Source organism: Myotis myotis, unplaced genomic scaffold (assembly GCF_014108235.1).
Source record: "Myotis myotis isolate mMyoMyo1 unplaced genomic scaffold, mMyoMyo1.p scaffold_m19_p_22, whole genome shotgun sequence".
Classification (NCBI taxonomy): Eukaryota; Metazoa; Chordata; class Mammalia; order Chiroptera; family Vespertilionidae; genus Myotis; species Myotis myotis.
Genome location: NW_023416327.1, coordinates 5,992,790 through 6,009,996, shown reverse-complemented (window position 1 = coordinate 6,009,996; position 17,207 = coordinate 5,992,790). Strand labels below are relative to the sequence as shown.

At 44.1% G+C, this 17,207-nt stretch overlaps 1 protein-coding gene across 2 annotated transcripts in view; it reads left to right on the top strand.

Moving 5' to 3' along the window:
- The window catches only part of TMEM182 (transmembrane protein 182), a 65,589-nt gene extending 49,090 nt beyond the window's left edge, over window positions 1-16,499 (top strand). For both annotated transcript variants that reach the window (XM_036355479.1, XM_036355477.1), the window contains one exon: window positions 14,306-16,499. In XM_036355479.1, the coding sequence (XP_036211372.1) occupies window positions 14,306-14,526 (221 nt within the window). In that variant the 3' untranslated portion in view covers window positions 14,527-16,499. The remainder of the gene's footprint in view (window positions 1-14,305) is intronic.
- The last annotated feature ends 708 nt before the right edge of the window (window positions 16,500-17,207 follow it).

Here is a 17,207-nt window from a genome sequence, read left to right as displayed (position 1 = left end):
CAGTGAGATGGTTACACACTTACTCCCCATCTGCCCTTTCATCTCCTAGTGAGATGGTTACACACATACTCCCCACCTGCCCTCTCCTCCCTCAGTGAGATGGTTACACACATACTCCCCACCTGCCGTCTCCTCCCTCAGTGAGATGGTTACACACTTACTCCCCATCTGCCCTTTCATCTCCTAGTGAGATGGTTACACACATACTCCCCACCTGCCCTCTCCGCCCTCAGTGAGATGGTTACACACTTACTCCCCATCTGCCCTTTCATCTCCTAGTGAGATGGTTACACACATACTCCCCACCTGCCCTCTCCGCCCTCAGTGAGATGGTTACACACAGGCTCCCACCTGCCGTCTCCTCTCCTGCCGGGAGCCGGTCCATCCTTGCTGTTTCAAAGGACCTGGCATATATGGCATACTGTTCTTAATATGTTTGCTCACCTTCTTGGCACTATGTGTTTTAACCAAGGTCTCTGAGAAAGGTTGTTTCCCCAGGTAGGGATTTTCCCCTGAAGTTAGGGAGGGAATAAAACCTCTTAACTAAGTGCCAGGCGGGTAATTAATCACTTTATGAACAATCATGCTTAAGCTACATAATGGAGATAAGAAACGCCCTAACCTTTGTAATAGAGATTGATAGGATTGAATCAACTGGTATAAATACAGTTGTAACTAGACAGCAAGAGACAGAACTTAGAACACAGAACTTAGAACACAGAACTTAGGACACAGAACTTAGAATACAGAACTTAGAACACAGAACTAAGAGAACAGAACCAAGAGAGACAGAACCTAGGCACAGAACCTACACAGAACCTACAGACAGAAGAACTTCGCTGGAGAGAACATGGCAAAAGATCCTGGACTGAACCTGACTACAGAAATTGGCAAGAGAACCTGACTAGAACCTGGTGACTGAACCTGGCTGGAGAACCTGGACAGAACCTGGCTGGAGAACCTAGCGAGGGAACATGGCTACAGAACCTGGCTGGAGGACCTGGAGAACCTAGCAAGAGAACATGGACACATATCCTGGCTGGAGATCCTAACCAGAACCTCACTGGAGATCCTGACCAGAACGTGGCTAGAGAACCTTGCTATGATGATCATCTGAACGCCCTCTCCATGTCATTCCTTCTTCGCCGACTCCGTCCACGCCTTTGGGGACCCCTGGACCTGCTGGGGCAGGACCCCGGCACTCTCCCAGTGAGATGGTTACACACAGGCTCCCACCTGCCGTCTCCTCTCCCAGTGAGATGGTTACACACATACTCCCCACCTGCCCTCTCCGCCCTCAGTGAGATGGTTACACACATACTCCCCACCTGCCCTCTCCGCTCTCAGTTGAGATGGTTACACACACTCCCCACCTGCCCTCTCCACCCTCAGTGAGATGGTTACACACATACTCCCCACCTGCCCTCTCCTCTCCCAGTGAGATGCTTACACACATACTCCCCACCTGCCCTCTCCGCCCTCAGTGAGATGGTTACACACATACTCCCCACCTGCTGTCTCCTCTCCCAGTGAGATGGTTACACATACTCCCCACCTGCCCTCTCCTCTCCCAGTGAGATGGTTACACATACTCCCCACCTGCCCTCTCCGCCCTCAGTGAGATGGTTACACACGTACTCCCCACCTGCCCTCTCTGCCCTCAGTGAGATGGTTACACACATACTCCCCACCTGCCCTCTCCTCTCCCAGTGAGATGGTTACACATACTCCCCACCTGCCCTCTCCTCTCTCAGTTGAGATGGTTACACACTTACTCCCCACCTGCCCTTTCATCTCCTAGTGAGATGGTTACACACATACTCCCCACCTGCCCTCTCCGCCCTCAGTGAGATGGTTACACACTTACTCCCCACCTGCCCTTTCATCTCCTAGTGAGATGGTTACACACATACTCCCCACCTGCCCTCTCCTCTCCCAGTGAGATGGTTACACACAGGCTCCCACCTGCCATCTCCTCTCCCAGTGAGATGGTTACACACAGGCTCCCACCTGCCGTCTCCTCTCTCAGTTGAGATGGTTACACACATACTCCCCACCTGCCCTCTCCGCCCTCAGTGAGATGGTTACACACATACTCCCCACCTGCCCTCTCCGCCCTCAGTGAGATGGTTACACACATACTCCCCACCTGCCCTCTCCTCTCTCAGTTGAGATGGTTACACACATACTCCCCACCTGCCCTCTCCTCTCTCAGTTGAGATGGTTACACACATACTCCCCACCTGCCCTCTCCTCTCTCAGTGAGATGGTTACACACATACTCCCCACCTGCCCTCTCCGCCCTCAGTGAGATGGTTACACACAGGCTCCCACCTGCCGTCTCCTCTCCCAGTGAGATGGTTACACACAGGTTCCCACCTGCCGTCTCCTCTCTCAGTTGAGATGGTTACACACATACTCCCCACCTGCCCTCTCCTCTCTCAGTTGAGATGGTTACACACATACTCCCCACCTGCCCTCTCCACCCTCAGTGAGATGGTTACACACATACTCCCCACCTGCCCTCTCCTCTCCCAGTGAGATGGTTACACACAGGCTCCCACCTGCTGTCTCCTCTCTCAGTTAAGATGGCTATACACAGGCTCCCCGTCAGCAGCCCAGGGGCAGGAGTGAGGACAACGGGCCTAAGGCCAGGGGTTCTGGCCAGGATGTGTGCGGGTAGGAGTTTTCCTGAGAAACCCCAAACATAGCTTCCCAACCTTATCTAATAAAGAGGGAATATGCAAATTGACTGTCACGCTGTAACAGTCAAGATAGCTGAGCCAGCGGAGGCAGGGATTTGGTAACAAAAGATGGCTGCGCCAACAGTGGAGGCCGAGTTTCCGTAATGAGCCTTAATGAGCAATCAGCAGGGACCTGAGGCTGCATGGCCCTGGGCTGGGGTAGGGGACCTGAGACTGCGCCCCCCCCATCCCTCTGCCTGAGGCTTGACAGGGGACCTCAGGCCATGCCCCCCGTCCCGGCACCAAGCCAGGGGACCTCAGGCTGCACCCCTCGCCGCAGTGCCAGGCTGGGGATCTGAGGTCCCACCCCCTGCCCAGCAGGGCTTGACAGAGGACCTCAGGCTGTGCCCCCTGTCCCGGTGCCAGACTGAAGGACCTGAGTCCACGCCCCCGCCCCGGCACCAGGCCAGGGAACCTGAGGCCACATCCACTGCCATTTGGGGCTTGATGGGGGACCTCAGGCTGTGCCCTCTGCCCCAGCACTGGGCCAGGCGACCTGAGGCCACACCCCCCCACCTGGAGGGGCTTGATGGGCGTGGGGCCGGCCAGGTCTGGAATCTTGCACGATTTTGAGGTGCACATGGGTGGGCAGGGACTTGATTCTGGTTCCTGTGGCGCACCCCAGACTGACAGGAGGAAGGTTTTCATATACATTTTACTAATTTTCTTTCATCTCTGACACTTCCATTATAGAGAAAGGGCAAATAGCAATATTAAAATATTTCCTCTAATTAATTCCCTTTTAATGTGCACAAATTTCCTGCACCGGTTCACTAGTAGGAACAGAATATTCACCGACGCCTAGGGATGAACATTGTATTCGCAGCCCTGGCTCCTTGGAGGTGTGAGGGGGGAAGAAAAGGTGATGGATAAGTGCTCTGGGTGCTGATATGTCAGCAGATGCACTTCTCACAGTAGAATCTCCCATTGCGTGGCCTGTTGAGTGGTGGGGCGGGGGTTGTGCTGCTCGGTCACAGGCCTGGCACCCCACCCCCATATGGCCCGCACCCACATGCTCAGAGCTGGCCCCTCTTGGGATGGAACTGGCCTGCTATGCCAGCACTCCATGCCCCCAGCTGCCACACTTAGGGATTTGTTCTGGAAAGTTATTGTTTTGGATACAATATATTATTATATTATATATTCTATTATAATATATATTACATATTATATATTACATATGATATTCTATTATAACGTGGGCAGCCTTCTTTCAGATTTTCATGGGGAATTTTAATGTCCTTCACCTGACATTTTACATAATCTAAGTGCAGAATAAGTCACCCTTGGTTCATGTTAAAGAGGAAGAAGCTGTGAAGGGTTTTTATTCACAGAAATATTTTATTTTTTATTTTATTTTAAAACATATTTTATTGATTTTTATGGAGAGGAAGGGAGAGGAATTGAGAGTTAGAAACATCGATCAGCTGCCTCCTGCACAACCCCTACTGGGGATGGAGTCTGCAACCAAGGTACATGCCCTTGACCAGAATCGAACCTAGGACCTTTCAGTCCACAGGCCAACGCTCTGTCCACTGAGCCAAACCGGTTAGGGCTTCACAGAAATATTTTAAAGCCTTATTACTTTCTTAATCAGATGCATCCTTGCAAGTTTATTTTTCCTCACAGCGCTCTCAGTTGAAATGTGTGTAACAGACTGGTGGACGCAGACTTGTCCTGCCCGGGTTCCCATGGGGCACCCATGGGGCGGTCTGGCACTAAGGCGGGAGGAGGCCCCGGGCAAGGCTGCGGAAGGGACAAGGGACGTCCAAGCTCAGATCTAGGAGTCTCAGCATCTTAGCCCTGATGAAGGCTTTGGCATGGAGGGCGTGCCGTGAGGAAGAGGAGCTGGTTTCCCAGAGAGGAGAGCGCGAGGCCTTGGCCCCCTGGGGCAGGGCTGTGGCCCTGGGAGGCGCCCTGGGTCAGGGCCCAGCTCCTGCCCTGGGAGTCTGGCCAGTGAAAGGCCAGCTTAGGAACAGCTTTGGGGAAACTTTTCTGGAAAAAGTTGAGTTTCCAACTTGAATAAGTATTCACTACCCCCTTTTAAAAATGTGTCTGTGCCGTCTTCCCGAGAGCCAGAGCGACGGGCCTGGCGAATGAATCTTTCCCTTTCGTGCCATGTTATTACGGGACATAATTCATCTCACCCTGAGAGGGAGTCTCAGATGTGTAAGGAGAGATTCTTTCTGGTTATAAATAGGACCTCCGGTTTGGGATTAGGTTTGTCCTAATGAGTGTCCACTTGCTCCCTTTTCCTTTCCCAAAGTATGTGTATCGTTCACATCTATTTACTCAGTACTGTAAGGGAGTTCATTTCTTTGTAAATATTCTTTTTCATTCCACACCCTTCCCCCAAATAGTCACTTTGCTCAAACAAACAAACAAACTATTAGTGAGTGGCTAAAGCATGTTGGTTTCTTTATGAAATTTTGTTATGTTTTTCTGAGAACTTTTTTTCTTTACACTTTCTCATGTACAAAGAGAAAAGCATAGGAACAGTTCCATCTGCATGATCAGGTTGACAAGTGCCGAGTCCTGGGAGGAGTGGCGGCTGCCCACACAGGACTGCTGAGGAGGGCAGGAGGCTTGCTTGACTGGACATTTGAAGCAGAATGTCCTTAATACAAATAAGCACAAGTCTGGCGTCACCTGGCGCTATTTCCCCTAAGTGTTCCCTAATGGGCCCGTGAGGGGACTGCTTCCCCCTGGTGGGCAATTCCAGTAAGACGGTGGCAGAAGCTGCTGAAGCAGTTTTCCCCTCACTTCCCTCAGAACTGGAAGACAAAGTGGCAAGTTACCTGTTGGCCAGTCCTGAAATAGGCCAGTCAGAAATGAGAAGTTCTGAAGCTTTTTAGAGGACACCATTTGCTAGCCATTCGCTTAATAACAACGATGGCTATAACCCTGGCCAGTGCTGACCACGGGTTCCAGGTGCCTGTGAGGGCTTTACCTCCAATAGTTCTTCATGGCTGCTTGCTATGGCAGGAACTTGTGTTATCTCTACTTTTCCAATAAAAAACCGAGAAAGAAGTAAAAAGCTTGTTTAAGGTTATTCAGCCAATTAAGTGTTAACTTTCCAGACAGTAAACCTAGAGCCAGGGCAGCTGGAATGCAGGCCTGTGATCTCCAACCACTCCTCTTTCCTGAAACTCAGTGGTTGAGACTAAACACTTTCTTGGCATTAAATGAGCTCTCCTTTTCAGACCAGATCCCTAAGCACCTGTAGAGATGGATAAACCCTGTGATCATTCTCTATCAATAATTGTTTCTCAAGAGGGTACAGGGAATTGATTGTATAGGATATTTAATGCCTAAAATTATTATGCCAGTCTAAGAAAATAATGAATATTGAGAAACCTGATAGATATTATAGAGTTTTGGTGATTAAATAAAAATATGAGCCCAGAAAATGAAAGGGAAGAGGCATTTAATATATTTGGAAAGTCATATGATGAGTATGGGCAGCAATGAATATTTGAGAATCAGATAGATGTAATGAAAATATACAGTTATGACATTATAACTATATAAACTATATACAACTATGTAAACTATCTTAGAAAATTGAAGAAAAATTAATAGAAAAGTGATTCTGAGAAAATGAAGAATGGAGATAAGTCGAGAATGCTTATGTTTGGCCATTATGTATTAGTTTTATGATTTCTGAAATACGATATGTAAAACTGAGCATAATTATAAGAAAAAGCAATAGCATATTAATTTAAAGAAAAAAGAACTACTACAAAAACACAATTTTAATTATTTTTAAGAGGCTCTAGCTTATGTTCCTAGAGCTATTTTTTGTTTTTGTTTTTTTGTTAATCCTTACCCAAGGATATTTTTCCATTGATTTCTAGAGAGAGTGGAAAGAGAGGGAAAGACAGAAAGAAACATTGATGTGAGAGAAACACAGCAATTGGTTGCCTCCTGCATGAGCCCTGAACAGGGCCTGGGCTGGAGAGGAGACTGCAACCCAGGTAAGTGCCCTTGACTGGAATAGAACCCGGTATCCTTTGGTCCGCAGGCTGATGCTCTATCCACTGAGCCAAACCAGCTAGGGCCTTAGAGCTAAATTTTTAGTGACAGAAATGATATATACAAGACTACTTTAAACGTATCCTAATATAAAAAGCCAGGAGTGGTCATGACTGAAACAACTGGATGGATGACCGAACAGCAGGCTGCATGGGGTGACAAGGCCAGCAGAGGGGTTAGTGAGGGACGACCAAATGACTGAACAGCAGGCCACATGGGGCGACAAGGCCAGTGGGGGGGGGGCAGTTAGGGGCAACCAGCCGACAGGGGAGCAGTTGGGGGAGACCAGGCTGGCGGGGGGGGGGGGGGTAGTAAGGGCCAACCAGGCCAGTGGGTGGGGGCAGTTGGGGATGACCAGGCCTACAGAGGAGGCAAGTTGGGGGTGACCAGGCCTACAGGAGAGGGCAGTTAGGGGCCATCAGGCCAGCAGGGGAGGGCAGTTGGGGGCGAGATCAGGCTGGCAGGGGAGGGCAGTTGGGAGCCATCAAGACAGCAGGGGAGGGCAGTTGGGGGTGATTGGGCTGGCAGGGGAGCAGTTAGGCATCAATCAAGCTGGCAAGGGGAGCAGTTAGGGGGCGATCAGGCAGGCAGGCAGATGAGTGGTTAGGAGCCAGCAGTCCCAGATTGTGAGAGGGATGTCCGACTGCAGTCAGACATCTATCTCCCAAGGGGTCCTCTATTGGAGAGGGTGCAGGTCAGGCTGAGGGACACTCCCACCTGTGCACGAATTTCGTGCACTGGGCCTCTAGTCCTATATAATAGAAGGCTAATATGCAAATAGACTGAACGGAGGAACAACCAGAACAACCAAACAACCAGTCACTATGACATGCGCTGACCACCAGGGGACATGACTGGAACATGGCAGGCATCGGCAGTGGTGGGATGGTGGAGCAGGTGAGGAGGGTGGCAGATGTATCTTTCTAGATGTTTGAACACACATAATCTCTTCCAACATAGGCCACAGGCTGCCACCACACTCTTATTCTTGAGTTGTTCATATTCTTATTTGGAAATGTTTTCTGATTTACATAGATGTTGTAAGTCCCTCTGCTAAGACCCATTGGAGTTTTACTAGCTGTCTTAATAATGTCTTTTATAACCAAAGGATCCAGTCCTGGAACATGCTTTGCATTTAGGTGCTATGTCATTTGATTCTCCATCACACCAGAAGAAGTTCTTCTTTGACCTTCATGATCTTGACTCTTTAGAAGAGTACAGGCCCATGCTTTTCTAGAATGTTCTTGAATCAGTTTGCCTGGATTCATGACTGGATTTAGGCTCATTGTTTTGGCTGTAGTATCATAGTAGGGATGCTGTGTTCTTTCCATTGCATCTCATGAAGCGATGACATCAATTTGTCATGTCACTGGTGATGTTAATTTTGATCACTTGATGAAGGTGGTATTTGCTAGGTTTCTTTAGTATAAAGCTACTATTTTTCTCTTTACAATTATTAAGTTTTTTATGTGAAGAAACTCAGAGCCTGTGTAAATATTTATTACTTGTCTAATTTTCATCCACTAGTTTTAGCATCCATTTTTGTTTCTTGCCTGAATTATTACCTAAATAAATGCCAAGTGGGGATTTCAAATTTAACGCTTCCTTCAATTTCATAAGGAAAAGCTTTTCCCTCTCCCCACTCATTTACGCACTCTTTTATTTATATCACTGTGGGTTCATGGATCTTATTTTATTCAATGATATATAATGTGCCACTGTCATTATTTGTTTGATAACAAATTGTCTCAGAATTGGCTATGGGAAGCTCCATCAATCTGGCTCCTGAAACATCCCCATCATTCTTTGAGCACATCTTTATTTTTGGTAAAGCAAGATATTCCAGATTCCCCTTGTACTTTCTGTTCCAACTTGAATTCATATCCTGGTTCCTGGTATTTAGAAGCCAAGATCTGGACACTTAGTGTGCACTGTGCTACTGGGTGTTGTTGATCCCAGATCCGCTCAGGGAACAGAGCCAGGAAATGTATCTAGATATATACACACAGGTATGTTTTAGTACACACACACTTTTACTTTATATTTACCCCTCTGTCCATCTTCATAAATTCACAGATATATTCAATCCCAAATAAACACCATAGAGTTTATTCTAGCTTTTCCCATTTTAAATTTTTAACTCCTTTTTTAGGCAGTGAAAAACCTGGCTCCAATGAACTCAATGTATTTATTCATTTGATCGGTTTACCTATACTAACAGTTCCCTGACTGCTCTCTTGGCCACATTCTTCGTGCAGAACCCTGTCATAAGTTCTTGCTGCTCTATCAGCTAAAACACTGGCCTTGGTATAATACTTCCCCATGCTTGTTAGTTCATTTTACTTCTCTCTGTTTCTGTGTGCATGTGCACATACACACCAGGTGGAATACTCTGACAATTCAATGGGAATGGAAACACTGTTTTTCCCCAGGCATAAGCTATAATAAAAACTGATGTGAAATGAACTAAATGGTTTATGTCTTCAGTTAGTGAACAAGTTAAATGTTATAGTGATAGAAACACCTATTATTCATTTCCTCCAGGATGTAATTGCTCTGGCAATAACAGCAGTATTGAAATATCAGTAATTCTTCCTTATTAAGAACCATCTACACGATTTCCAGCAATACATTTTTTAAACACTCTAAATTAGGAAGTGGATTTTGCAACTTTTGAAACAATGTATATCAGGCTACTAATTTTTCACAGAGGCAATTTTATTTTTATAAAAATATCTGCAAACACAGGAGATTCACCTGGTGCAATGAAGATAAAAACCATGTCAACAACTAATAACAAAGGTTTGCAAATAGTATATAAATCACTGAGTCAACCTTTACATCAGCAGAGAACACCGTCTCCACATTTGCTGGAAAAAATGCATTGAAACGCACAGAGTTGCCAAACGACACATGGCATGGCCATGTTGTTGCGAGGATCTGGCTTTGCCAGAGCTTGCTCTCAGGCTCTGACTCCTGTTTTCGTGATGTGATGTTGTTCAGTGGTTAGATTGCTCTATTCTGCGCTCCAGCGTTTGCATTTATATTACAGACCACAGTGTGAAGGGTGCTTCTTTTCAGTGAAGCATGCTGAGTCCTCCCTGCTCTGTGGCTCCCATCACGATTATGAGAAAGGTTAAGCTCTGATACTGAGACATCTTGACATATTCATGGGCCCTTCTTTTCTGTTTACTTGTTAAGATCGGTTATGAAATTGATGACCCGAGAGAGAGAGAGAGGACCTCCTAAATACTGCAGGAGCACAATTAACTCAGGAAGGGTGATGGATGGCTCTTAAAATGATCCTCTCCTGCCAATATGCCTCCGTCTCTGCTCCTGGCAGAAGTTCTGGTTCCCTTTTGGACACACTAGCATTTAGAACATGGAGATTTTATACCTGGTGGGTCAGTTTGTTAAATCAAAGAGTAAATAATTCCTTGACATGTTTGGCTTGAACTTTTGGACAAATAGCAAGTCACCTCAAGTATCTTTTCCTTCATGACAAATTTGAATTCCCCAGGATGTGTGGTTTGTGTGTGGGACCTGTCACTCACTCACTAGTGAATCAGCTTAGTTCATGCTCCTGAACTGGTAGCCCAATGTGGTCCTCTCCCTCCTGTTTCTACAGTCACAGTCACGTGGAAAAGTATGTGCTTAGTGGTAGTGTCCAATTCTAGCGTTCACGAAGCTCTTCTGTCATATTTCTTAAGATCAACTGTGCAACGCTATAGTATTTTCTCTACTCTCACAATTCCAACAGCATTTTTGAACAGGTGGATTAAAGTTACATTGAAATTGTTGATAAATGTGATGTTATCTTAAAATCAGTAGTGTGAAAAATGGAGGAATGGAGGGACAGGAAAGGGAATGGAAGAAAGGGGCACGGAAGAAGGAACCTTAAAGTAAGTGAAAACACTGAACGAAAAGCAACGAAACTACCGCACCAATTTTCCTTGACTGGCTTACGGGAGTTCAGTTGATTTCTGTAATTACTTTCCTGTTTTCTTGGCCTTTCCTTTCATTACTTCCTTTCCTTCCTGTTCTTCCTTTCTTTCCTTTCCTTTCCTTTCCTTTCTTTCCTTTCCTTTCCTTTTCCTTTCCTTTCCTTCCTTTCCTTTCCTTTCCTTTCCTTTCCTTTTCCTTTCCTTTCCTTTCCTTCCTTTCCTTTCCTTTCCTTTCCTTTCCTTTCCTTTCCTGTCCTTGTTCATTTCCTTTCCTTTCCTTTCCTTTCCTTTCCTTTCCTTTCCTTTCCTTTCTTCCTTTCCTTCTTGCCTCCCTTCTTTCCCCTCCCTCCCTCCTTCCGTCCCTTCTTCATTAATCCCTTTCTTTGCTTAATATGCTCCTGATCTCAAACCTGTGGTTTCCTCTTCCACTGACTCTTTTATTTTCAGTCCCCTCCCTCATTTCTACAAGACAATGTTTCTTTCCTTTTTTCCTTTTTGAATTTATTGGGGGTGATATCTATATATATAAACGCCTAAGCAACCGGTTGACCACTTGACTGGTCAACCAGTAGCTATGACGCGCACTGATGACCAGGGGGTAGATGCTCAATGCAGGAGCTGCCCCCCGGTGGTCAGTGTGCTCCCGCAGCAGGAGCGCTGCTCACCAGAAGCCGGGCTCACGGCTGGCTCCTCTGCAGTAGCACTACCAAGCCGTGGCGGCAGGTGCAGTGGGGCTGGGATGAGCGGGGGCGGAGTGGTGCCTGGCCCCGGCTCGGGCTCCTCCCGGGCAGCCTGCCACTTCGCGCACTGCTATGTCCCCAAGGGGTGCCAGATTGTGAGAGGGTGCAGGCCAGGCTGAGGGACCCCACCACTGTACAAATCCATGCCATGGACCTCTAGTTAGCTAATAAAATTACATAGGTTTCAGGTATACAATTCTACAACACATCATCTGTGTATTGTATTGTGTGTTCACCACCGCAAGTCAAGTCCCCTTCCATCACCCTTAATCCCCTTTTACCCTTTTCTAACTCCCCCTCTTCCCTCTGGCAATCACCATACTGCTGTCTATGTCCATGAGTTTTTCTTTTAGTTTTTTTCTTTGCTTAATCCCTTCACCCTTCTCACCCAGCCCCCAAACCCATCCTCAATAGCTGTCAGTTTGTGCTCTGTATCCATGAATCTGTCATCACTTTGTTGGTTACTTGATTTTGTTCATTAAATTCCACATATAAGTGAAGTCATTTAGTGCTTGTCTTTCTCTGACTGGCTATTTTCACTTAGCACAATACTCTGCAGGTCCATCCATGCTGTAGCAAAGGTAAGATTTCCTTATTTTTTACTGCTGAGTAGTATGCCACTGTGTAAATGTACTGCAGCTTTTTTATCCGCTCATGTACTGATGGGTACTTGGGCTGCTTCCAAATCTTGGTTATTGTAAATAGTGCTTCAATGAACATAAGGGTGCACATATTCTTTTGAAATAGGGTTTTGAGTTTCTGGAGACATATTCCCAGAAGTGGAATTGCTAGGGTCATAAGGTAGCTCCATTTTTGATTTTTCTCAAGTAACTGCATACTATTTTCCATAGGCTGCACCAATCTGTGTCCCCAGTCCAATAAAAAAAAATGGGCAAAGGACCAGAATAGACACCTTTCCAAAGAAAACATACAGCTAGCCAATAGATGTGTTCAGTATTACTAATCATCAGATAAGTGAAAATAAAAACCACAATAAGATATCACCTTAAACCTGTCAGAATGGCTATCATCAATAAATCAACAAACAAGTGTTGGTGAGGATGTGGAGAAAAGGGAACTACTGGTGGGAATGCGCTGTTGGTGGGAATGTAGACTGGTGCAGCCACTGTGGAAAGCAGTATGGAGTTTCCTCAAAAAATTAAAAATTGAACTGTCTTATGACTCAGCAATTCCGCTTCTAGTAGAGCTGATAAATGAATTCAGTAAAGTACCTGGATACAAAATAAATATCCAGAAATCAGTTGCATTTTTATATACCAATAATGTATTATAAAAAGTTAATCTAAGAAAAATTCCATTTACAATTGCTTAAAAAATGCCTAAGAATAAATATAACAAAGGATGTAAAAGACCTATACTTGGAAAATTATAGGACACTTAAAGAAATTGAAGAAGATACAAATAAGTGGAAGCATCTACTGTCCGCATGGATAGGAAGAATTAACATCATTAAAATGTCCATACCACCCAAAGCAATCTATAGATTCAACACAATTACTATCAAGATACCAATGGCATTATTCCACAGAACTAGAGCACATATTCAAATAATTTATATGGAAACACAAAAGACCCCAAATAGCCATAGCAATCTTGATAAAGAAGAACAAAATCGGAGAAATCATGCTACCTGATATCAAACTATACTACAAGGCCATAGTCATCAAAACAGCATGGCACTGGCATAGAAACAGATATATAAATCAATAGAACCAAACAGAAAGACCAGAAATAAACCCAGGATGTTATATCAATTAATATTTGACTGAGGAGGCAAAAACATACAATGGGGTAAAGATAGTCTATTCAATAAATGGTGTGGGGAAAATTGGACAAATATGTGCAAAAACCCCAAAACAAGACTATTTTATACCATATAAAAGAATAAACTCGCAATGGATTAAAGACTTTAATGTTAGACGAAAAACCATAAATATCCTAGAAGAAAACATAGGTAGTAAAATCATGGACATTTATCATAGCAATATTTTTCCTCATATATCGTCTCAGTCAATAGAAACAAAAGAAAACAAACAAACAGGACTGCATCGAACTAAAAAGTTTTTGCACAGCAAAGGAAACCATCAACAAAATGAAAAGACAACCCACTGAATGGGAGGACATCTGATTAATTTCCAGAATTTATACGGAACTTATAAATTAGAAGGCAGTATATCTTTATGCTGTAACCAATCTTCAACATATATATTTTAATTTTAAAGAAGAATATATATTCTTTTACATTAGTGTTTTCATCTCTTTCTTGTCTGGTACTTAATGTTGGCTTTTATTTTCATGGCCATATTTAAATTTAGCACTAGTTATCTGTGTTATAATAATATAACAATATTAGTCAGAAAGACCTGAGCATAAAATTACTAACTATGTTTGCACATGCTGAAAACTGGGTTAATAGTACCTATTTTATCAGTTTATTACATAATGAAAGAAATGTGTTACAGTGCTTATCCAAAACCAGGCATCAGTAAAGATGGGTAAATGTTAGAATCAATTTCACCAGGCAGGGATCTTTGACTCTTATGCTCACAAGCTCCTAATACAGTGCCTGGCACACACAAGTTCTCAGCACCTCCATGTCAGCTGCTGCCTTGTCCTGGCTCCTACTCTATAGCCCTCATCTCAGTGCTTTGACAATTAAACACAACAGAGCTGCATATAAAGTACATAACAAAGGGTCTGACACAAAGAAGGTGATTTAGCTAGAATTATACTTTTAGAGGCATCATCAGGCAAACGATTGGTGAGTGCTCTTGGGAAAACATCTTCAGCAAGGCTAATGGTCTTCTCTTCTGTCCTGCAGGCATCCTGTTTTCCCTGGTGGTGATACTGTACGTCATCTGGGTCCAGGCAGTGGCTGACATGGAAAGCTACACAAACACGAAAATGAAAGACTGCTTGGATTTCACGCCTTCTGTCCTGTATGGCTGGTCATTTTTCCTGGCCCCAGCAGGGGTGTTCTTTTCTTTGCTCTCTGGGTTACTATTCCTAGTTGTTGGGCGACATATTCAGCTACACCACTAGCCACACTGTTGCCACTGGCGTTTTCTTGAGAAGTTTGAAAACAGCATATTTTATTGTTATTTGCTCCAGTGATCCTAGCAGAGAATTAGTTGATGTAACTTTTTAGTTGCTATTTGAATTAGCCATTTCACTTGTGATTTTCTCTAATAAGAAGGTTCTGGAATCTCTCCGGACCCCAACATGTTTTCATCTTTTAAGTGCGACCCAGAACCTGGTTCTTCAGGGAGCAGGTAACAGGCCTCCTTCATTGCACTTGCCAGAGTTCACGCAGGTTGCAAACATTAAAGGCAGAAGAGCAGCAGCATAATACCATGCTCTGGGGCAATCAAGATTTGACTCGAAGCCTCTTTCTTGGCATTCACTTCTGTTGCTACTTAAAAAACATCTTTGGAAATTGATTAAGAATGAAAAACAAGTCTAAGAGAATTTACTCCATTTCTTCTCCACACACGTACATATCCATGTCTACGTTCACTGACTCCTTTGAGCAAGTTATTCATTATTTAAAAATAGATAGCAGTTGTTCTTGTAGCAGGAGCCACACAAACGTATCAGTTATAATAATAATTATATAATTACAATAAAAGGCCACGCAAAACCGAGAACATCCACTTCCCCATGTTCTCATCAACAGTCGCTTGGTCACATGACTTTAGAATGTAACTGCGCATGCTTACATAACCCTGAGCTGTATTTAAAAGTAGCACATCTGTACACCAAAATACATATAATGCAGATTGGATTTTTAGAACTTCAAGTGGGTTAATTGTATATTTAATAGGGTTGAAAATACACAAAACCCAAGAACCTTAGCTTACTACATAATTCTTTTTGATATTTAAAAATTCCCATTTAAAATTATATTGCTAATATGTTCAGCTTATGAAAATTTATTGATGAAATGTGCTTTTAATCTGCACACAATACTTCTATATGAGGATGATAATCGATTCTCTTTATTAAAGACTCTGAAACTGTAACTTTTCCAAGACTGTATGGGTTGTAGTTCTTCTGATCACTTGATTCCTTAGTTATTGTTCCTCAGATTTTTCATCTTTACAACAACTATTTTAACACTTACAAATTTTCTGTTTCCTTTAATGTCTTTGAAGAGTGGGAGGGGTGGAGTGGGAGGGGATGATCCTGTATTACTGCCGAGCATAGACATTTTGCATATCAAGGATGTTTGGTACAGATTGTGAATGAAATCAAACCCATCTGAGAAGCCTCGTTCTCGCATTTTGGAGACCTCCCCGTGGGAGGGTGTGCTAGTGAAGGCATGAGGCTTGGAGGGAGCCTGGCAGTGACTCTGTCCCAGGGGCAGCATTTTCCTCCACGCTGCTGTGGAGGCAAGGCAGGGCTCAGCAGACTGCGTGACCGCCCATAGATGCTGTGGGGTGGAGGGGCTGCGCCTCCCTCAGCTGCCCATGATGCAGACACTGCCCCGTCTTCACCGCACATCTCGTGTTTTCCACTAACCTTGTCTCCGTGGGAGCGGTTTCCAGAGGAATGGCAAGGGTCTGAGATACCTATAGAATAATGGGTGGCACTGTAGTGTTTGGGGACAGTTAGGACTTGCATGTAGTAAAAAAACACACAAAGAAACAAAAGTACAACAAAACTTCAGGATTTTAACTGGTTTCTCAAGCCATTTTAATTATATCATAAACAATTTTGTGTAGTTTCATTTGCCTTTTGTTTTACTTTGATATTGCTTCACTTAGTTCCTTGCTTTTGGCTTGATGATTATAAAAATAATTATGGGTTCTATGCATATTGGCTGTGATATGACATTATGGCATGCCAGTAAGTTCTCCAGACAATGCTAGATGTATTGATTAGTTCATATCGTCTGTAAGTACAATTCCTTTCTGTAGAATTTTGGAATAGAGCCCTTTTCTGGTGTATTACATGTCATTTAGATTTCACATACAAGCTGTTTTCATTAAAGGTTTGAATATTTATAAATGTCAGATGGTTACCCTCACTTTCTAACGTACTTATGCGGCTACCATATATTTATCATAAGGCAATGGGCTGAATATCTGATGTGCGTGACACTTTTACACACACCGCCTTTTGGAAGTATCTGTGGTTGAAATGCATCAATGTCATTAACTCCAATGCATTTCCTGATCTACCACGAGCAGTCACGGAAGGAGGAGGTGAGCTGTGCTTGCTGTCGTAGAAAATATACTTAAAAATAGAGGAAATATGTGGCATACTCTTGTAATGGTCTTATGCCTGATTTGGGATAGTATAGCTCCTATTGGATGTATTGATTAATTTTGAAGATTCCAAAGTGCTAAAATCTTAAGAGTGTTTGATTTTACATCATAAACTTTCAATTTGACAAATAAGATATTTTTTTGTGTGTGGCCATTCTAGAAGTGAAGTAAGAGGGAGGGAATCATGCTCTTGGACTTGGTGAGAGCTGCGATCTCCTTATATGGTGTTCAGTGGGTTAGTTTGGTCATGGGTTAGTTTGGTCATGGGCTGGTTTGGTTGGTGGGCTAGTTTGATTGGTGGGTTAGTTTGGTTGGTGGATTAGTTTGGTTGGTGGGTTAGTTTGGTCAGGTAGCAGGAACGGGGGGAAAACCACACAGAGAACCACCTGAATGGTGTTATTTGTGGAGGTTGAGGTAGGATGAGAAATCCGTAAGTGCACTCTTACTGGTCAT